This window comes from Anguilla anguilla, chromosome 13 (assembly GCF_013347855.1).
Source record: "Anguilla anguilla isolate fAngAng1 chromosome 13, fAngAng1.pri, whole genome shotgun sequence".
Classification (NCBI taxonomy): domain Eukaryota; kingdom Metazoa; phylum Chordata; class Actinopteri; order Anguilliformes; family Anguillidae; genus Anguilla; species Anguilla anguilla.
This window is the reverse complement of record NC_049213.1, coordinates 16,429,282-16,452,111: the sequence shown is the minus strand read 5'-3', so window position 1 is coordinate 16,452,111 and position 22,830 is coordinate 16,429,282. Positions and strand designations below refer to the sequence as shown.

Here is a 22,830-nt window from a genome sequence, read left to right as displayed (position 1 = left end):
GCTTGTAGGTCCATCGGTTGTACAGTGCTGTATTTTTTAATGGATTCATGGATTTTAGCCCACAGCACTTTTTAAGTATTGTAGGCTAGTTTTGAACACATTTTATTTCTACTTAACCGAGAAGCAACTGTATTGATGCTTGAATAAAACTACGCACTTTTACTACAGTAATGCATTTCATTTCAATGTTTTGTCACCAAGTGGCGCTATGGTGCAAAAAATAATAAACTAGGTTCAGAATATTTGTAACATAGCTGTTCGAATATGTTGCCTTAATGTAATATATTGCTAAACACGGATGCAGTATGAAATAATAACATTATTGCGATAATTATTTTATTTTTTTTACTTTTAAAGCAACATATATTGTTCTGAGTTGGGATATTGCGATCAGGCATATTGATAGATGCCTATACGGGCTTTGTCAGGACATCTACATAGACTACAGAAGTTCTTTACTACGCAAAACATTTCGCGGGGTTGGTGCCGGTGTAGTTGAAGATGGCGGGGCTAGAAGTATTTGACCTATAGCTTAGCAGCTCAGCTAAATTGGTGTGGATTCTTGCTTTTGAGCAACATTGGAACGACTACTGCGGGTGTTGTGTGGTTTTATATTTCGACTCCAATTTATACGGACAGTCAACACCGAAGACGACTCTAACGAAGAACGTACTAGTATAGTTAGCTCGTCAACGTAGGTAGTCAATTTTGCTATGCCGCCAACTGGCTGTAATTCCGGCCGGGATCAAATTAAATCCCGGATCCAGGAGCTCATCGATTCGAGCGAAGTGCTGGTATTCAGCAAAAGCTCCTGTCCATATTGCGTTAAGGTATGTGTAACCGCCTGTTCTTTCTATGTAGCTAGTTAGTTAATGGTAACTGGCTAACTTTTGCCCCCTTCTTCCGTCGTAGCTAGCTAGCTAACATTACATTAGCTGGGTAGTTGACTTTTTGCCGCCTGTCATACTGTATGGGTAGTGTAGTGTGAAGTCACTTTAGCAAATGTGTTTGGTCGTGATGGTCTCTTGAAAATGTCTTAATTCCATCAAACAACACATCAGTAACCGCGGCACGGCAATATGATCCCACTAGATCACTATTCTTCCGTAGCGTCAGACAGGACCTTGGATGTCAAACTGTCACAGACCTCACTTGACTAGTCAGCTGAGTTTCCTGGCTTTAAACTAGCTAACTTGGTTAGCCACACTAAACAAGGAAGTTAGTGTAGCTAGTCTAGGTATTCTAAGTTAGACTTACCATTGCTCGCTATCATACTAAGCAGTGTATTTCAGATTCATCAAGGGATATTCGCTCTGGTTAGCCTGCTAACTTTAATTATAGACACAGCTAGCGTTAGCTAACTAACCAGAGTAAGATATCCATTAGTGTTAGTCACCGTGACACAGCTAACTTTGCTACGTTTGTTAACCTGACATGCTCCAGATTCAGTTCTTCAGCGGTGGTAGCTGTCCTCAACTTAGATTTGCAAACTTTTTTAAAAGGCACTATTAGTTTAATTTGTTGAAATAGACTTTGTAAACAAGTTTATATTTTAGAGAAGTCATGTGCTTAGCCAGCCGACTGATTTAACTCACCGGTCGAGTATTGAAAGTGCTTTTTATGTTAACACGTACACTATTTATTTTCCGAACACATTACTGTTAGTTTGAACTTGACCCTTAATGTAGCATTAGTTACCCAGAGACACACAGTAAAAACATGTCGAATACATATTAGAATTTTTTTGGGGGGAGACTTGAGTTTTCCCAATTTGTTACTGGATAACTTAGTTGCACGCTTTACTAAGCTAGTAAAGTAGGTGAATTATGAACTTCTGCACCTGCTTGTAAATGGGTCTCTTAGGTGTAGGTTTAGGACATGACGTGTAAAATGTGGGATATGAGCGGAGGGGCTGTCATACTACTGCCATTTCCGTAAAACCCACGTTTGCGTTTCGGTCTTATCCTTGTGAAACTCACAAATGAATCATTTTAATGTCTCCAATACGGCCGACTTATCAGCAGAGCACGTGGAACACAACTGCTACTGTCAGTGTTGAATGCGATGTGGGGGATATTTACTTTGTAATTTTAAAGGGAAAATTAAGCTAACAACATGTTCTCAGAGTAAATGAATGTAACGTTTTACTCAAGCTCTGGGTGATTAAAGTGGGCTCATATTGTAATTTTCAGATTAGGTTTGTGAAACAGGCAGGCAGATTATGTCTGGCCAGTTAGTGCTGAGGTTTATTGAGAAGCACTCCTGAGACTGAAATTGGAAGAGACTGAGTGTCAGTCATGTAATAATTTAAAAGCGGTATCCGTGACGGAAAGAGTTGGTTCTAGTGGAGTGCCGGGAACAAGTTAAGCAGTCAGTGTTCGATTACAGGATGTGTTTTCACATCTGAATCTTTGTATTGAATTCATTGATTCTTTGTATATCTTTAATATTTGTGTGTGTGTGTATACTATACGTAGTGTGTGTGACACTGGTTTTTTCTGAATTGTTTTTTTCAGGTAAAGGATCTCTTCAGAGAGCTCAATGTTAAGTACAAGGTGGTGGAGCTGGATTTAATGGGTGAGATTCAGAAATTGTTGAAAGTGCACTCAGTTTAACACAGGACTTAATGAGGCGCACGGCCACTAAACACACTTATCAAATAATAAAAAACGCACCGTGTAATAAACTTAACATTAAGACTACTTTATGTTGCTAAAAAAAGCTGGCTTTTCTTAAGGGCTAATGTTCAGTGTTTAATGATACAAACAGTACCAAAACAAAATAGGTATTTTTATGTTTGTGTATGCGTGGGAATATGCAAAGATATGCATATATGTAATTTATGTTTGCAATATACAATGTATGCAATACACACAAACACACATGGACATGCTAAACAGATGTCTATGTACAGAGTTGTACATCACCGAATGGAATACAAGTACAATCTTTGTTACTTCTTCACCAGAATTTTTGATTTATTGGAACAGGATTCCAAGCTGTGTTATAAATGTTCCCTGCTGTACACTGGGCTGAATGGCACTGCACTTTGAGCCTCAGCCGGTGTTTCCAGCCAGTGTGCACATGCATGTTATTCAGTGCTTGGGGTAGCCTATATTGCGTCTTTGCCTCTGGGTGTTGAAGTGATGTCTTGTCTGCAGGTAGTGCTTCTATGTTTAAGACTTTTTTTTGTTTTCTTTTTCTGTAGGGAGAGTCTCCACATATTGAGTCTCTCCTGTCGCTTTCCTTTTCCTAATCAGAAGTCATGTGACCTTACAACACATGTCCTTGAACACACCGAAGAAGGCGAAACGTGCGTGTTTCATCTAAACTCCATTTAGCCTCAAACATTGTGAAGAGGTCAACTATCTGAGTACGGGTTCACCCACTCTTAAAGAAGGCTCTTCACTTGCAGTGGTTTTAAAATGCCGAGCTTCTTAAAACATAGCGAGCATTGTCCCGCCGCTAGCCGTTATGTGGGCAATGAATTGCATTAAGCGTGTTTGTGTTCCTCCCGTTTCAGAGAGCGCTTCCTGCAGTCTCTGTACTCGGTGAAATGTAATTTGAGAGGCGGACGGTTTTCATCACTTCCCGTCCGCTAATCTATCATAATAGGGCCCCGTCTGGTTCGCTGAAATATGAGGCACTGGCCCATCTCTCTGTGCGAGAGACAAGAAATGAATACATTTTGCTGTGTCATTCTCCATTTCAGTCAATGGTTGGGGGTGAACGCTGTTCTGAAGGGGGAGAGGGAAGCCAGAAGAAATGAGTGTATCTGAGGTGAATAGAGTATCTGAGGTGTGGTGGCTGAGGGATGCTGTGCAGGATTTATTTTCTCCTTGTACATGGCAGACGTCCACTTGCGAAAGCAGCTCTTTCCGTTCCAGCACATCCTCTTCCTTTTGCCTCCGTCGGAGGTTTTCAGACCCTCTCGGAAGGGCGACCCGGGGCCCGTCTTAGTGTTTGCTGCTTTGCGGCCTGTGGTCGGTACGGCGGCCTGGCCTGCGGTGGCGGGGGGCCGTATCTCTGTAGCTGAGGCAGTAATGTTCCAGGTGGCAGGACGCTGTCGTTCCGCGCTGCCACAGAAGCTGCTGAGTCACCGCTAGCTGTCTGGCTGCGTTCCACGTCTCTCCTCCTCCACCCCCCCCCCCCACCGGATCGCTCGCTCGCTCGCCTGCTCTCTCCCTAATCTCTCTGTCTCATCTCGTAGTCGCTCGTATGCATATATAAGATGTGTTCTTGGCACAGTGCATGCTTCGCTCTGGCCAGTAGAGCTTGTTTAATAGCGGCTATAGCAATTCAGCACTGCCTTTACGTTTTAGAAGGGTTTTGATAAGGGCTTATTAAGTAATACCATTACAAAATTCAGGGATCACGCGTTTGCATGCATGTCATTTCTCATTGGGGTTATTTTTTTGCAGATGGACTTAATTAGATTTGCATACTGTTTGGAAGCGCAGTGCAGCGATCTGATTGGCTGATCTGAGGAGCAGCTCGCTATAATACTCTCTCCCTTGCTTGGCCCTCTGTTAGTCAAGAGCCAGTGCAGCCAGTGCAAAGGAAAGAAATTTTGCACAGCTTTATTTTTCAGGATTAAGACGGCAGTTGACATTTCTATCCACCCCGCGCCAGCCCTCACCTGATGTCTGGGCCCCACCCTGTCTCATGTTAACTTGTTTTTCTGTATACGCCTGTAATGTCTTGTCTTGCGCCCTTCATTTCCTGTAAAAAAGTATTATCTGATCACATGCCAGGTAATTCAGTCAAGGTTTGGCAGACGCTCTTCGCCGAAAGGGGGATAAAATTGGATTAACTGCGATTGTTTGGAACTGAGCAAGGCCTTCCTGTACTCTTTCAGATGATGGCTCTGGCTACCAGGACATGCTGCTCGAAATGACCGGGCAGAAAACCGTCCCCAACGTCTTCATCAACAAGACCCATGTCGGCGGGTGTGACAAGACGATGCAGGTACAGCTGCCTTGAACCCTGTGTGTGCTTTCGTCCGGCACGGTCGCTGTGTGTAACTGCAGCTATTGCTAAATGACCGCAGCCATTGCTAAAGAAAGGAAATTGCTTCCACACTTTTATGGTAATGAGGCCCCTGTCTTATGTAACGTATCGGAGTGCCATCAGAGAAGTTTTTCATCCGAAGATTCTGCAGAATGCTGTAGACCAGTCGATCAGGTGTCACGCGAGTGTTCGTCATAGATTTGGCGTTGGGTTACGGAGTTGAATCTACTGCAATCAAACGGCGTCAAGCATGACCGATGCTGGCAGATAGCTGGCCGCGAACGATCACTGGAGGCTAACAAACTCAGCCGTCAACACTGTTACCTGTTCCGCCATCGCTACACTCATTACGGCTAGCGGGACGCTAAAAGCAGGGAGGCATCAGATGACGGAGTCTGAAAGGATGATTGTAATTCTGAAATAATACAGGGCTTATTAGTAATTGTGGGGGGGGCGGGGGGTATTGAGTGCCTGAGCTGTGCTGGGGAGATGGGGCCGCTCGGGGCTTTTTGGCCCTGCAGGGCCGCACACCAGTACTCATTTGCATGAAAATGGCGGACTGTTAATGGGGCTTCCCTCAGATCTGAAGCCCTCTCCTCTGATCAGCCTCTCATCAAGGCTGCGCCCGCGCGGCTCATCCAGGGCTCTCACAGGAAATGAGCCCAATTCACCAGCCTGTCCGTGATCCTTCAAAGCAGGGCTCAGACTGCAGACATGTTAGATCACCGAGTCTTTGTGGCCCATTGATGCATTAATTATATTTAAGAATATGCATCGAGGTGCATTTATTTATTTTTTTTATACTGACTAGTTATGCCAGATTGGCTCGCATCCCTTTCATTGATTTCCGTATCCCAGTACGTCACACGGTGAACCACCAAAACAGCAGTTTTTCTGGCACAAACTTTGGATACAACTTACATCCTCAGTGTTTTTACATTTATTTAAATCTGCTCTTGTGCTCTACCTAATCTGCGAGCCCTGAACAGAAGGAGGACATGTCCCTCCTGGGCTTGGACAGAACCCACTTCCTCACGCTGCAGAACTGGCTGTGAAAAAATCAAATAAAATAAAGTAAAATCAGCTCGGCTGGGTTTCTTTTCCAGTCAGTTTGAATTTGCGTGAAGTGGCTGTTGTGGGGAGGCTGTAGAGCCTTCTGCAGAATTCCCCTCCCCTCCACCTGCCGGTCCTAAATCTCACAGGGCTGTGAGTGTTTCTCTAACCCTTGCACACACAGGCCGGTCCAATTTTTCATCAGACCTCCCTACAGTAACTGAATGAAATCGGAGACCACAGCTGCGGTCACGGTCACCCAACACTCTGGCTCTTTTGGCAGGCCCACCAGGACGGCCTCCTGCAGCAGCTGCTGGGCGGCGGCGAGGCCTACGACTACGACCTCATCGTGATCGGCGGCGGCTCAGGGGGCCTGGCCTGCTCGAAGGTGAGCGGCGCTCACGCTCGGCCCCGCCCTGCTTCCCGCCTGACACATTAAAGCCGCACTAACACGCCTTCACAACGGTGTGGTTATGTTAGTCACTGGTGTAAAGTATTTCAAAGTTCAAAAGTTTCTCACATAGAGCTTTAAAAGGCTAACGTTGGGCTCCACAGGAAGCATCGTTGCTGGGGAAGAAAGTGATGGTGCTGGACTACGTGGTCCCCACGCCCAAAGGAACCACCTGGGGTAAGTCCCGACCCGCACTGCCAAGGCTCCCGAAACCAGGGGCCATCCGGGTGCGTGCGACGCACCCATCCCGTCTGATGCGTCTGAGTCTGACGTGCGAGCTCTCTCCCCCGCAGGGCTGGGGGGCACGTGTGTCAACGTGGGCTGCATCCCCAAGAAGCTCATGCACCAGACCGCCCTGCTGGGAACGGCGCTGCAGGACGCCCGCAGTTTCGGCTGGGAGTTCGACGAGAACGGTGAGTCCCGCTGCCCGTGGACAGAGTGCATTATGGGAGTTAGTGTGAGATTCTCCGGGTACTCAGCTGTAAAGTAGAAGTGTCGTTCATAAATATTTGTGAACTGGAAGCGTCCATTTTGGTAAGTATTTTGTGAATATTATATGGTCCTTAAAAATTGTGCATGTGGTACTAGTACTTCTCACTTACTTTGCTTTATTAAATTTTTATGTTATCTCCTAAGTGTGCTGTTTAGTCTCCTTAGTTGCTTTGAAGCCAGGGACAGTCCTTATGTATATTAGTTATGACTTGCGCGGCTCCTAATAAGTTGGCCAGGCTGAGCGGTGCTCTTGCTCGATTGCAGTGAAGCACAACTGGGAGACGATGAAGACGGCGGTGAACAACTACATCGGCTCCCTCAACTGGGGGTACAGGGTCCAGCTCCGCGAGAAGAGCGTCAACTACGTCAACTCCTTCGCCGAGTTCGTCGAGCCGCACAAGATCAAGGTGACCCCCCCCCCCCCCCCGGGCCTTCAGCCTCCTCAGGGCTGGCGGAGTGGGAATCGCCAGCATGTCTGATTAAGCTTGTGTTTAACTACCGATGAGATTAAGCACCACAAGTCTTTGATCAGCTTGTGGTTGATGGGGGATTCATTGATTTCTACTCTGCTGCCTTCAACTGAAAGTCCTGCTTGCTATGGATTATCTTATAATGCAAATACCATAGAAACGCTTAAGTTTTGCATTGAACAGAGCTGGAAAAGTGGTTGTCCGAGCAACACCTGGCTGCCATAAATTGACATGCCCAATTTATAGTTTCCAAACTTTCTCATGTAATAAAGCATAAGAATTCTGTAAGATTGAACCCTCGGAAAAGACTCTGTAAAGAGTAAGGGTTGAGTGGATTAACGTAAGGGCGAAGTTCTCTATACTTGCAGGATTGGAGATGCATTGCGTACTGGGAGCGGTAATTGGGGCGATTGTGTAACCATGCCGCTGCTTGCGTTTCCATAGGCGACAAACAAGCGAGGCAAAGAGACTTTCCACACGGCAGCCAAGTTTGTCCTGGCGACAGGGGAGCGCCCGCGCTACCTGGGCATCCCCGGGGATCGGGAGCTGTGCATCACCAGGTGTGTGTTTGCGTGTGTGTGTTCATTAATGTTTCCCCCTGGAGCCTGCCTGATGGCACACTGAGTGAGTACTGTAGGGAAGTGAATGGCTGCCCGCTGTATACCCCTCAGCTGACCGTGCCCCTCTCTCCTCCCAGCGATGACCTGTTCTCCCTGCCCTACTGCCCCGGTAAGACCCTGGTGATCGGCGCGTCCTACGTGGCGCTGGAGTGCGCCGGCTTCCTGGCGGGGCTGGGCCTGGACGTGACGGTCATGGTGCGGTCCATCCTGCTCCGCGGCTTCGACCAGGACATGGCCAACCGCGCCGGGGAGCACATGGAGGCGCACGGGGTCACGTTCGTCCGCAAGTTCGTCCCCACCAGCGTAAGCGGCCCGGCCGGAGTTTTGTCACATTCATTTATCAAGCGTGTAGCTCCAGCTTTTGGTCAAATGTGCTTGAGGTGTTTTTGTAGGATACATCTGAATAATTTATGCCTCTCAAAAAAAAGTTGGCCAATCCCTGCTTTAGTAAAACGTGCTTTTGGATCCATAGGCCATTTGCAAATTTGGCAGCAGTTCACGGAATCCATTAAAGACCTGGCCTGGTTTTGGTGAAGCGTTTCACTGGAGTAACTCTCACATCGAGCTATATCTGTCCAGCGAGATGCGACTAGCATAGCGTGCATTGAAGCCCGTTAGCAGCGCTAACGGTGAGCTGGTTCTTCTGTCAGGTGGAGGAGCTGGAGAAGGGCACGCCTGGGCGGCTGAAGGTCACTGCCAAGTCCACCGAGTCGGACGAGGTCTTCGAGGGCGAGTACAACACGGTGAGCGGCCCGTCCTTTACCACTCTGGAGTAGAGCACTCCCAGGAGCCGGCTAGGGAGCGCGGTGACCTGGCTAAGCTGGTACACCTGGCAGCAGAGGCGTAGTCCTTCTTAATTCATGTGACACGGGGATTTTTACAGATGGATATCAGATCAAAAAATGTGCTTTGTATTCTTTGTTAAACAATACTATATTGTTTAATACTGTTATGTAATACCTATCATCTGATTACTTTCATTTATTTATTTTTTTTTATCGCGTTGGAGCTTGCATAAAATGCCACGTTGTCTGTATTTTGGCTTCACTCAAGAAGCAAGAGGGCAGGCTAATTGGATCTGAGCCCTCATTGTTACTCACTGTAATACGATGCCTTTGAGGAAGAGGAACAAATGAGGGCAGAATTAAGATAACACTGTGCAAGGCAACAGCATTTATCTTGGCACTTCCTCAAAACAAGAAGAAAAGACGGCGCTGTAATTTGCTGATTTAAATCACAATTTGTGAGTGAAAAGGGTGTCAAGCTAGGCTAATAACTGACACAAGCTAGGCTAAAAGCTGTCACGAACTTGGCTAAAAACTGTAACAAACTAGGCTGAAATCTGCCCAAGTTAGGCTGAAAACTGTCACAGGTTTGGCTAGGATAGGGTCTAACCTTCTTATTAAGTGCTGAAACAATCGGCCGTCTTGTCCTGTCCTTGCAGGTCCTTATAGCCGTGGGCCGGGACGCCTGCACGGGGACCATCGGCCTGGACAAAGTGGGAGTCGAAGTGAACAAGAAGTGCGTGCCCCTCTCCCCCCTCCCTCCTTCCCCCTCTCCCCTCCCCTCCCCTCTCCCCTGCTCTGGGCATGCCTGCGCCTTTAAGAGCTTCCTACGATCACCATGATTCAGCAGTCCTGGCACTCAGCTGTGACAGCAGGGCGCTGGGGGGTGAGGGGGAGGGCACTGAAGTGGCCAGTTGTCATGGCGAGCAGCAGGGCGCGGTGTAAATAAATCTAGGGGGGGGTTTTGAGTTTCGGGTGTAAGTCCCCCCGGCACCAGGCAGCATGCTGGGGGGGGGTAGGATTTGTAAGACAGCGGTGGAAGCTGGAACATGTGAGGGAGGTGTGGGCTGTGTTTCTGTGTGTGGCTGCATGCCTCTGTGTATGTAAAGAGCTGTGCAGATTGGCCTGATCCCAGCTGTGTTTCCCGCTGCTCTGCACTCTGCTTTACGGTTTGCTAGGGCACGGCTAATAGTGTCACTAGCAGCCGCAGCCCCTAAGCCCCATTCACTCCTTCACCTTTCAGTAATTCATTTCTCAGAAAGGAAGGACATCCAACACTAGAATTTAGCGAGAGGGTCATTTCCGTTAGGCGGAATAAGCAGAAAGACGAGGGTGGCATGACTCGCGTTCGTAGCCTGTAGTTCATGACCGGGTCGCGCTAACCCCCCCCCCCCCCCCCCCCCCTCGTGTTTGTGGTTGCCAGGAACGGGAAGATCCCCGTGAACGACGAGGAGCAGACCAACGTGCCGCACATCTACGCCATCGGGGACATCCTGCAGGGGAAGTGGGAGCTGACGCCGGTGGCCATCCAGGCCGGCAAGCTGCTGGCCCGCAGGCTGTTCGGAGGAGCCACGCTGAAGGTGAGGGCTTCCCCAAGAGGGAGGAGAGGGGGTCGCTCCCATAAATTGCATTACACCAGATAGTGCTGTCACTGTAAATTGGAAATATTCATGAAATGTTTTATTCTTGCAAATAGCTGTGTTGTATGTGTTGTATAGATTTGTGCCATGTAAACCACAAAGAAATCGCAGCTTTGACATGCTTCCAAGCATCAGTGTGCTTAATAGGTGTATCACAGCCTGTAGCAGGTGTTCGATTACAATGTCAAACATTTGTTTTACTGATGTCAGGGGGTGGTAGGGTTAGGGTTAGGGTCATTTTAAGGACCACTTCTTGAAAGAAGGGCTTCTGGCTGAAAAAAGACCATAGAAGAGGGTATTGTTGTTAATATGCACAGACAGAATTGGTAGTTCTGGTTTGCTTTTGATGCATCGATGCTGGTAGTCTCATTTGTGCTTTTTCAACTCAATTTTGAAAAGATTTTTACATTGAGGGTAAGGACTGACAGCTGAACTTTGTGTGTGTGTGTGTGTGTGTGTCCGTGTGTGTGTGTGTGTGTGTCCGTGTGCGTGCAGTGCGATTACGTGAACGTGCCCACCACCGTGTTCACGCCGCTGGAGTACGGCTGCTGCGGGCTGTCGGAGGAGAAGGCCCTGGAGATGTACGGCCAGGACAACATCGAGGTAAAGAGCTTCGCTAACACTGCTGCACTTCATCAGGATGTGCGTTCGTATTGGTTGTGGCTGTCAGTGTAAACGTGTGTTCAGGGGTGGAAACCACTCGCCCAGCGCACAGCATTGTGGGCCGACCCAGGTGTTTATGGAAGTGTTGTAGATCCCTTTGTGAGCTTGCCCTGCTGCTGGCTTCCTGGCAGTACTTGCTTATTCTGCTAATAAATCCCGTTAGCGGGGGAGCTGCTGTGCGCTGGGGGTGTTTCCAGCCTTGTCGGACACGGCGTCTGTGTGTTTCGTGCTAACGCGCGGCATGTTTCCCGCTACGCAGGTGTACCACAGCCTGTTCTGGCCTCTGGAGTTCACTGTGCCCGGCAGGGACAACAACCGATGCTACGCCAAGATCATCTGTAACAAACTGGACAGCGTAAGTACACCCGGACAGCTGGTCTGTGCGTCCGTCTGCTTCACGTGTGGTACGGAACGTACGTGCTACCGCACGGGGTCTGTAAGTCTTGCCTCTCCCCCTCCCCCCCCCCCCGCAGGACCGCGTGGTCGGGTTCCACTACCTGGGCCCCAACGCCGGTGAGGTAACGCAGGGCTACGGGGCGGCCATGAAGTGCGGCATGACCAAGGAGCAGCTGAGCGGCACCATCGGCATCCACCCCACCTGCGCCGAGGTGAGAGAACGGGCCGCTGGGTCACGCCGCCATCTTCAGACCCGTCGCTACCTGCGTCTGTTACCAGCTCCAGTGAGACTGGCGCCTGTGAGCTCTGCTCCCAGAACGCTGGAGAAAGACCCCGTGACCTTGCGCTTGCCCTGCGGTTTGCAAAGCCAAGCCGCCACTGAGGCTGATGAGCTCGGCCGTGGTCAGGAACAAACAACAGGAGGCCATCATTGGGTTACAGAAGCGTGTTAAATTGCAGCGTGCAGCTGGAACGTGTTTACATCACGCAGCTGGCAGCGCTGCAGTCTCGTTACGCCATCGTCCTGCCTTTGGGGCCGTTTGAGTATGTCTAGAAAGAATATGTCTGCTAAAGCAAATTTACAAATCTGTGGTGTGAACTAATTGACGACGGTACCATATGAATCTTTACGTTATGATGACTTGAGTTTAATTATTTTTACATTTTTAATGAATTTTTAAAAAATTATTTTATGAGAATTGAAAAAATCTGCAGTGTGTGTTTGGAGATGGTGTTCAGTTGTTGCGGGGGGTAGCAAAACAGGAGAAGCATTGACTGATGTTTCTCCCTGGCAGATCTACACCACGATGGAGGTGACGAAGAGTTCGGGCGGCGACATCACCCAGGCCGGCTGCTGAGGTTAAACCCTGCTGCTTTAACGGGCTGTCCTGTCCTGTGTAGATCCCCCTGCCCCCTCCGCCCCTCCCTCGGGTCCGGCCCCCTTCCGAGTCTGCGCTCTAAGTGACTGATTCTCAGGTAAATCGAACATCGTACGGAACGAACCCGCGGAGGAAGCGGTCAAACGAGACGCAGAAGAGCTGAACGTACTGAGCGCACATGCACTTTTGGGGCCCGGACACAGAGAGAGAGAGAGAGACCGGAGACCGGGGCAGCGTGCAGGACAGCCTGTTAAACGGCGGGGTTACTCTGCTGAACTCTTTGCCCCCCCGTCCCGCTCGGAAGTGCGCCACTCTCGGCGCCGTTTGACGTCCTGGCTCGTAACCCAGCCACTGCGGTGGGCCAGGACCGATGTCCCCCCTGAGCGGGCCGCGGGGCACACACACCACTTCGTCCAACTCCCAGTTCTACCCCCCCCCCACCCCCACCTACCCCTCCCTCTCCCTTATCATGAGACACAGCTGTGGGGTTGACTAGGATTAGATTCAGTGTTAACGACACTCAGATTACTCACCTAGGGCTGTGCAGGCCCTGCCGCTGGTAGAAGTGGAAGTGCTTCTTGTTCCTTTGTTTGTTTTCTTTCCCCCCCAAATGTGTGTACAGTTTTATTTACTCAAGATCAGATTAGCCATGAGTGAACATTCCAGACATAAGTCTATGTTGCTTTTGTTATTTTGTGTGTACAAGTCATTAAAAATTTCCCACGCTGCAGAAGTTATCTTTCAATACTGCTGGCATGTCATCAACCTCAGATAATCTCATAAGCACTTCCCTCTACCACCTTCTACCAAAGCGTTGACCAAAAGGTGTACGAGCATAGAAACCCACAGCAAATGTGTGACGTGTGTTGAATGCAACTCGACACACAGCTGAAAAGATTAAACTCATTCTTTTGTTCATTTTCCATGCAAATCTACCAGACTTGTGCTGCTTTCCCAATTTCGTCATCATTAAAGTTTGGTTCTGTCAATAAAATACTGAGAATAGTATGAATGTGTCTTTTTAAAACATTTTCATTCAAAGAAAAAAAATAATGCTTATTTGTATGGACCTGATTTACTGTTGCTGTTTATTTTCGTTTTGGGTTATGCATAGAGTATGTTATATGTACCTGTTATTATAGAACTCTGAATTGTAAAGATGGTAAGTAAATTCGCACTGTGCTCTCTTAGAGCAGTGAGCCAGTCAGATGTATAGATACCATTTTCCTGGCATCATTGTTTGCAGAGCAATTCTCTTACTGAAATAAAAAAGCAAACCAAAAATATAGGCCTCAGTTATGTTTTATTTATTCATTGAATTTTTTTCAGTGTAATATTTCATCATGTAAGATATTCACAAAATTTTATTGACTGGGTAACATATCCCTGAGTTTGTCGCAAGTTACTTTCTCTGTCCATGATACTGCCATTCTCAGCTCATTCTCTCCCCAAAAAAAAAATTAAAAATGTATATATACAGTATATGTGTGTGTGTGTGTAATATATATATATATATCGGCCTCTCATATGTTTAATTTATGCATGTGAATTTATATTTATTCACATGTCAGATATTCAAGAAATTCAATAGTCTCAAATAGCGTATCCTGGAGTTCCAGTTTTACAAGTTGCACTTACAATGTTTTATCGCTGTGTAACGTTTTGTTAAATATTAATTTAAAATCCACTGACCTCGAAACTTCTGGGTGTGGTATGGCAGACTTGCCTTTCCGTGTTCGCACTGTGATATCCTCCGTAGCCCTGCTACGGTTTCAGAAAAGCCGCTGAAAGCGTTAGCGTTGTCCAGTGTTGCTAAGTAACACGGTTCCTTGTTTCCTGGCAGAGCTGCCAGTAGTGGCTTGGCGTGTAAATGGTTTCTCTTTCCTTTGGTGTTGACTTCCCTTGGCGTGGGCAGTGCATATAGTTAAAAAGATTGGCTGTGCACACCCTTCCTTCGTTCCTTTGCTGCATCGCAAACGCACATAGCAGGCTGGGGATGTGTGCTGAGGTTTACCCACTGCAATACCTAAACGCTATTCTTGTAATATTTTGTTACATTTTGGGAAGACTGCTGTGGCATTGGCCATGATGGTATCTGGTAGATTCTGTCTGGATGAGCTCTGATTCACAATAATTTTGAGGTCTATTCTGTGCCACATCACATTATTTGCTATGGATAGAAATAGTCCGCGCCATTGGGAGTTTCTCTTCTGACTTCCGAAATGAGGGCTCAATGGTTACATTTGGGAGGGGTGACTTCAGTTGTGTCTTAGGCTTTGTCAGCTTTATGACTATTGAAATTGCCTACTCATATCCACAATGTGATAATTATTTTGGGAAAAAATTAATAAATGGAAGGACGAAGAACGAACAATATTATTGTTTGTGTGATTGGCTATCCGTCCATAGCCAACTGTAACACTACTTTAGGCTCGCTTTCTGAATTAGGTTTCTTATTTTATCAAACAATCATTTGATTGTTCTAATTTTTGTTGTTAAATTAAGATTTTGTCAATGGAATATTAGGCCTATTCCGCACAGGAGTGTTTTTACAGATAAAAGGCCAATGACAGCACCCACCGGTCTGAACCGCAATAAAAGATCAAGGAAGGCGAGGGTTTTTACAGGCTTTTCATATTCGCGGTTTTTTCATAGTTCGGTTTTTTTTTCACGCTCGTGCGTTTGTCACCTGCAGAGGTTGCTACGGCAACGGTGTTCAGCACTTCAATAGAGGTGCAGTACTGTATGTAAGTGGGGTTATGTAAATATGAATAATGACGATAGTACCATTTTTAACCTTTTTGATAGAAATGGAAATGAGTTTATTTTGAGTGGCCCACCGGTCTCTTGTCATCATTTCTGAGAACCATAAAACATAAAATGGGTGGTAGGATACAAATTGATTCCTTGGTCCTTTTGTTATAGTAGCCTACTTTCCTGAGAAAACTAATCCCAATTGCCTGTTGGACACCTGTTATACCTCTGTATTCCATTAACTGACGGTATATATTTAAATGACTTTTGTCTCTTCTAACCTTATTTTAAATACAGCTTTGTCTTCTCTGAAAGAAACTGCGTATGGAGTATTAGGCACGTTTACTTCATGGTTTTGTAAACACTGAGTCAGACCGCTTCCATTATACTAAACAGTCTGTAAGCTGAATCACTGGTTACATCCAGGGCTTGGTCTCACCCTTAATTCAAAGGAATAATGGTGTGAGCTGAACTCTGTCCAACATTGTTTGCTTTCTTGTTGAATATTTGCATAGTCACCATGAATTGTCAGTGGTGTTTTTCTGGTAAATCATGCATGCAGTGGTAGTGATCAGGTCATGGTTTCCCTGATCTAATGCAATGCCTCTTCCTCTTCTTGGCTATTTGATCCACAGGTACTACTGTTTTTTTTCTCCCTATAATTAGGAAGCAGTCCAGCCCCAATAAACTAGACGAAGTAATTTATCAACTGCTCTAATTCATTAATGACGAAATTATAAAATAACAAATCAAATTTGAATCTGGTCTTCCAGGAACAGGGTTGAGTACCCGTGCTCTTCAGAGAATAAGAGTCCATCATTTATCATATCTGTGAAAAATATTTTGAACATTAAAAAAAAAATCCAAGCTAGCTTCTCTCAAGCACATATTGTCTACACCTAAATACGTCTTCATAAAAATTGGTCTGCGTGTCAAAGTATTTGAAATCACAAGTTGAAGAACAGTTTGGTGACCATAAATAAGTAGTAAATAAACCCCTTTTATAATGTAGTGCTACCCCATGTACTTAAATATCATTTTGTCCTGAGTTGTCCACGTTGTGTCTTGATTTAAGAAGATTATGGGTAGGGGTTGAGCGTGTTCTCTTGTTCAGGCAGATAGTGCGGGGAACCTGAGACAAATGAACTGTAAGAGTGTCTCCTCACAATGTGTTCCCGCACGTGTGGCGTAGGTGCTGAGGTGGCATGGCTGGCAGGCATGCCCATGCACCCATAGTGAACCAGTTTCACCATGATAGGAAACGTTTCAGTTCATGATAGAAACAGACTGCAAGTACTGATCTAAAACCAGCACTGTTGACCGAATCAGACCAGCATCAGCTCTGTCCTAAACCCAGCCCTGCTGATAGAATCATGCCAGCACCAGCACTGACCTATAACCAGCCCTGTGGACAGAAACAGACCATCGCCAGCACTGACCCAAGACCAGCCCTGCGGACAGAAACAGACCAGCACCAGCACTGACCCAAGACCAGCCCTGCGAAGAGAAACAGACCAGCGCCAGCACTGACCCAAGACCAGCTCTGCGAACAGAAACAGACCAGCACCAGCACTGACCCAAGACCAGCCCTGCGAACAGAAACAGACCAGCGCCAGCACTGACACAAAACTAGCCCGGCTGGTGGAAAAAGGAACAGAAAATTGGAAGTATGTAGTGTACCTTTCATACAATCTACACATTTCTCCAATTGGGGAAGCTTTGAATCACTTGGGGAAGCTTTGATGCTTTGATCATTTCTGTTTGCGGTCACTTTTGTGTTGTAAGCAGAGAAGCTACGCTGTTAGCACAGTGAATTAGCCATTCATTTATATAGGCAGGTTTTAGTAGAATTCCTTTATTACAGGATTTTAAAAAATAGTGTATTTATTGTGCTAGTTATTCAGTAGGTTGAAACAATTAACATTTGTGAACATTTCTATACCTAAGTCCATAGCTAAGAATTTGTATTTTAAATAGCCCCCCCCCCCCCCCCCCCGCCCAAAAAAAGCTCTAGATCCATGAAGGTTTATAGGTGGCTCATAAGCTCCTATAACCCTAATAGTAGTACTTTATTTGTGAAACAAACCAAGGCCCCTTAATTCCAGGCTGAGCTCAGGCCACAAAAAAAATCCCTGAACATGAGCAAATGCTTAACGCTGTCATTACCTAACCCACTAAACATGGAACCCCGACCACTGTCCAGACTGTGTGTCTGTGTGTGTGTGCGGCATGTGCGTGCGTGTGTGGGGGTGCGTGCGTGCGTGCGTGTCAGGGTCTATGAAAGGGGGAAATTTTTTGCGGTGTTTATTGGTTGAGTACATTGCATGTGGCTCATGGGGATGCTCAGATCAGGATTGTTCAGTCCACATGTGTTTAGTACACCAGTGTATGGCAGAGTGGGGTTAGCCTGATACAGGACAGGACTGGTACAGAAGGACATTTCCTACCAAACTGGAGGCGCACCAGAGAGGGAATTATAATGTCTCTTTCCCTGTCAGAGGGCAGTCAGTCTACAACATGGCAATTGAGCATTTAGGTCTGTGGTCTGTGTTTCTATTTCATCCCCTCATTGGAGAAAAACCAACCATTCTTCTACAAGATGGACAGATGAGTAGATGGATAGATTGATACTTTATGTCCTCTAAAGAGCATTTTCTTTCTACAGCTTGTACTTGACATGACTTGCCCAACTTAAATACCCATTACAATTACTGCATTTACTAGCAAACTAGCAAAGCATGCTGACTAATGCAAGTTTTAGAAAGCACAGAGTTTGGCTTTGTTTTTATTTGTTTAAAATAAATATGCTTTGTCACACACAGGGAAGTCCAGAAGAAAAAGAGACCACCCTTTTCCCATAAAAGCCACTTACACAAGGGTGAGTTTTGTTCGTGACTTGCACAATTTCACTAATCTCGTAATTCGCATTGCACATCTTCTGCCTTGTTCCTGTTTGTAGCTTATCTAGATAATATAATTTTGTGGGACTGCACAGGTTCTGCTCAGAATTGATCCTCGTGGACACAAAGGTGGGCCCCAGCATGACAGCCCTGTTAGTCATGCCGGTACGCTGTTATCTACTGAACGTCGACAAGCCAATCGGCATGCTGGAAGCCTGCACTGGCGTAACGCATTCAAACATTAATCAAGGTGAGCTGCGCGTTGTGACACTTCCGCCTAATTCTGCCACCACCGGCCTTGAACTCTTGAACTCCTAACAGTCACTTGCGAGTGACCAAGCATTTTTTGACCCAAAAAGGTCACTTTTACATTTGAATTCTGAAATCTGTGGGGGGCATTGAGAATTTTTAAGACTCCACCGGTACGGTAGATTCAAATGATGGTCAAACAAATTTATGCGATTACGAGTTTGTAAGTAAAACCATAAATTAAGAATACGGTTCTTCCTTAAGCACATTGTTTTTCACTGTTGATGCCTCCTTGACCATGTTGGGGACAGTGGCCTCCCCTCTGTCCCTACAGTGTGAAAAATGCATTCGTCATCCTATCCTGGCTGCAAACAACCGGTGTGTGCCACCTTGCTCACCTGATGTGAACCTGATCGAGCTCCTCTGCGAAGTCTGTGGAGAGCTGCGTAAGCCCTCGAGACACATGATCGTGCTCTCGCTTAGCTGTGTGCTGTATTTTGCACTGAGAGCAAAACGATATCCCACAGATGCACACTCATGTCATGCCACTGCCAGAACTACTTGTGGCAAATAGAAGACACATGAGACATGTGACAAGTTATTTGAAAAAATATGGTGTGCTAGCATTTAGCTGCCTTTTCTTCTATAGTGGATTTGAGAATGAATGTGTGAGGAGCCACAGCATTACACAAAACCACATTGTAAATCGGTCTGTAGTTAGTTATTTGTTTAGTAAAATTTGATGTCAAAAATAGGCAGCTGCATTGCAGAGTCTGTAGGTCTTTAACATATATTTTACAATATTCCTTTGTTTGCTTTCCAAGGAAATGATTCTCATTATTGTAAGAGGACACCCATTTACAGCAAATGACGCGCTCCCATAAATGGCACTTATTGGGTTTCATTCTTACGCAGACAGCAGATAAGGCATTAAGGACCCTGCCTGCGTTCTGCGTCCTCGCGCCATCTATTGAACAATTGTGTCTGTGCACTGCTGCCACCTGCTGACGAAGTCGTGTGTGTGGCGTTTCGTTTTCTCCAAATACTTCGTTTCTCAAGAAACTTGTTTTTTTTTGGCCTGGTTTTCGGTTAAATACGTTTCCCTTGCAGAAATTGTTACAATTATCCAACCATTTGTAAATGCATAAATAAATACATGTTTTTATGAATACATGAAAATAACAACTATGAATCACCATAAGCAGTTTGTTTTAAAATAATGAATCATTTGGGTTAATTAAGCAACATCATCGAACATGTGAACTTTGAGTAATGATGTTGGTCACTATTTCTTCATGCACTGCACTTCTGTTGCAATATAACCTAAAAAAAAAAAAAGAAAGAAACCAAAGTGTTTTGAGCAATGCAAAACTGAAAAAATTATTTACAAAATATCATAATGCATTTGAAGTACATTTCCATGAAATAAAGCTTTAGATACAGACATATCAAACCCTCTGATCTCTTTGGCCATATACCTCTTACAGTCAAATAGGGAAATTACAATGCTACAAAACAGCCACAGGCATGGTGACATTTCCTTTACTGTGTTGTAACAACTGACACCTCTACTTAAACCACATGGCCATGAGCCAATCTACAGACTTTTCAGTTAAGATCCTGTTTCTACTTATTGTTACAATGTGATCGATGTGCTAAAAGCAGTTTAAAAATTTAATTTTTTTGGCAAATTGCACTTCTACAAAAAACAAATGCCACTGGTGTCGAATACTTTGAATTAGGAGCCAGACTTGATAATTATGCCAATCTTTTCAGGATTTTATAATAATATTATAATTTCAATAAAACAAATTTGTGTTTGAGTGATTGGAAGAGTTTTGAATATATTCATCTTCAGTGAGAAAATATCTACTAGCTGAAGTCAGAGAGTATCCTCTAAAATTAAAAATGATTTTTGTGTCTTCACGCTGAATTATGGTAAATGGACTGCATTTATATAGCGCTTTTATCCAAAGCGCTTTACAATTGATGCCTCTTATCCACCAGAGCAGTTAGGGGTTAGGTGTCTTGCTCAGGAACACTTCGACACGCCCAGTGCGGGGATCGAACCGGCAACCCTCTGACTGCCAGACAACCGCTCTTACCTCCTGAGCTATGTCGCCTCTGTTGCTTTGCTCCATAATTCCCATAAGCAGACAGCTGTCTTACTGTGTCTAAACATGTCAGTCAACCACAGCAAACAAATGCCATTAAAAACTGTACTGGAACAAGGTTGAAATATGTTCTGTATCGATTTCTGGGTTATACCACAAGGCAATATGTACTTTCATTGTTGGTTCAGTCCATGACATATTTCCCACCGAGACAAATACATCCAGTGCCAACCAAAAATCTCACTGTATATTTTGGGATTTTGTCAAATAATATGTTTCTTGAAAAAATATGACTTTCAATGGGATTTTCTTTCAATTCAAATGAATCCACCTGGGCACACTGCTTTCATTTATTTTCATTTCAGCTGAAATTTTATTTCTTTGATGTGTGGTGACTGGTGTGACATTGGAGGCTGCCATGCATCATACGGGTGGGTGTAGCTGCACAGTGCTGGGATTTGAGGTCATCCATTCACTGTACAGCACTTTGAAATCATGAGATGAAAGCCACTGTGTAATTGCAATGCATCATTTCATCTAAGCAGGCACAGTCAGCTAGCATGTCAGAGAGAAGCCTGTAAACAGTGAATATAATATGATTTACCATAACATGACGGGCCCATTGTAGCAATCATTTATATATCAATGCATGTGGAACAGTATGTTCCTGTGTACTGAACTGCTAAAAGCCATGTAATGCTATTAAAATAATAAAAGTGCAATGTCACTTTTATATTTAAGAAAGTGAGCACTGCATAACACTATCTTGAATGCTTTGAGGGGAAACCCAAAATGACATGATTCTCTCTTTACGTCTCTCAGAGAATCCCCAGTGCAACTCCTTGGCCACAGCATGCTTAAATATCAAAAGCAACAAAATTCATCTGGAGTTAATTCAGGTTAATGTGAGTAGCACTATTTGTTTGTGCGAAGGAATGCTTCTTTGATAAGGAGTTGTTTAAATTTGTCCAGCACCTAATTGGTTGTGCATGTGTAGATTTCACCTTGTCAGGGAATTACCTGAGCCATTTCCAGGTTACAGCCATCCAATAAATGTACTCATCTAATTCAACTGTATAATGCGGTCTCTGCAAGGCCACAGCCAGGAGCCCTCTGTAGGTAATGCCAAGATTTCCCAGTAGAGGGCAGTGTAGTGCAGCAGGAGCTCTTATATGACATTACGTTCTACTCAGTTCTGCCTTGCCGATTAGGGGATTGTTGATTTAAATTAGCTACTCAATGAAGGTAAAATAATATAATGGGGCCTAATAGCTTAAAATGGCCAACAACATAAAATTGAGTTCAGTAAAAGAAGGGCTGCCTGAAATGTATCGTTCAAAGACCACCACAAGTCTGTTATGTAGAAAATAAGCATTTGCACTTGCATAATTTGTTTCAAAAACTTTGATGAACACTGCACGAGATGATATTTTTAATTCTTCTATTAATCCCTTAATCCTGTACTTGATTGCACGCTAACTACTTGTATCCTTCCGGCACTCAAATTTTTGACAAAGGTGACTAAATGTAGATAGCGCAGTGGATGCATCTACATTCTCTTTGACTCATATTTCTTTTTATCAGATCACATTTATAACATGCCACAAAGGTTATTGTGATAAATATACTGGAATGTAGTTCAATTAAACAATTACTATAAAATAGTAATTGTCAAAGTCATAAATTACTTAGTTTAGAACAACTAAGATTGTAATTACTTTGGAAAATACACGTACAGTGAATTGCGCAGGAAAAACCAGATAAAATCATTAATGAATGCCTGTTTGTAAATAGATTAAATGCACTGTTTTATTCAGTCTATTCTTCCAGGTAAACAGTGTTAACAGTTGATATGATAAACCTGACTATAAGCTGAAGCTAGGAATCTAGGACACAATGTTCCCACTACTGATGTTCACTGGATTTAGCAAATAAATCCGGTGTGCTACAATGAGAACACGGTAGATAGCTGGGGCTGTTGGGAGAGGGGATGTGATCTCATGTCCTGCTGGAGTATGAGAAACGGCTATTGGTGGACTTTATTTCTGGTCCCCACATTCCACACAAGAAACCGTGCAGGAAAATCTACAGAGAAAAGTATCTGTGCCCCCCCCCCCCCCCCCCATAATGCAGTCTGCAAGAGTCATCAATTCAAATCAGCATTTTTTTTGCCTGACATGACAGGACTCTGCATGTGCTTCTGCCATGTGCACCAGTCTTATTACCACAGGGGGACCGTGGGAGAAGTGCATGGGGGGGCAATGAAATGCTGTGTTTCTGCAGTTTATCACAAACTCCACAGAGATGGCTTTTATTGCCTCGCACCACCTCAGCTTTAGGCTTAGCCGTTTGGTC

General features: G+C 45.1%; 1 protein-coding gene across 1 annotated transcript; it reads left to right on the top strand.

Moving 5' to 3' along the window:
* The first annotated feature begins 443 nt into the window (after nt 1–443).
* txnrd3 (thioredoxin reductase 3) lies at nt 444–13,940 on the top strand. The gene is made up of 16 exons (XM_035388424.1): nt 444–830; nt 2,517–2,577; nt 4,859–4,968; nt 6,347–6,451; nt 6,619–6,691; nt 6,808–6,927; nt 7,271–7,413; nt 7,921–8,036; nt 8,174–8,399; nt 8,747–8,839; nt 9,541–9,617; nt 10,305–10,461; nt 11,017–11,124; nt 11,444–11,539; nt 11,658–11,792; nt 12,375–13,940. Exons 1-16 carry the CDS (start codon nt 714–716, stop codon nt 12,435–12,437), a joined length of 1,800 nt encoding a protein of 599 aa, XP_035244315.1. The 5' UTR covers nt 444–713; the 3' UTR covers nt 12,438–13,940.
* The last annotated feature ends 8,890 nt before the right edge of the window (nt 13,941–22,830 follow it).

Bases quoted from the DNA above. Each gene is read 5' to 3' on its own strand.
- txnrd3 (XM_035388424.1), top strand. From the start codon at position 714: ATGCCGCCAACTGGCTGTAATTCCGGCCGGGATCAAATTAAATCCCGG. The intron at 6,452-6,618 runs GTGAGCGGCGCT...TGGGCTCCACAG, and splicing joins GGGGCCTGGCCTGCTCGAAG to GAAGCATCGTTGCTGGGGAA. The intron at 11,125-11,443 runs GTAAAGAGCTTC...CCCGCTACGCAG, and splicing joins ACGGCCAGGACAACATCGAG to GTGTACCACAGCCTGTTCTG.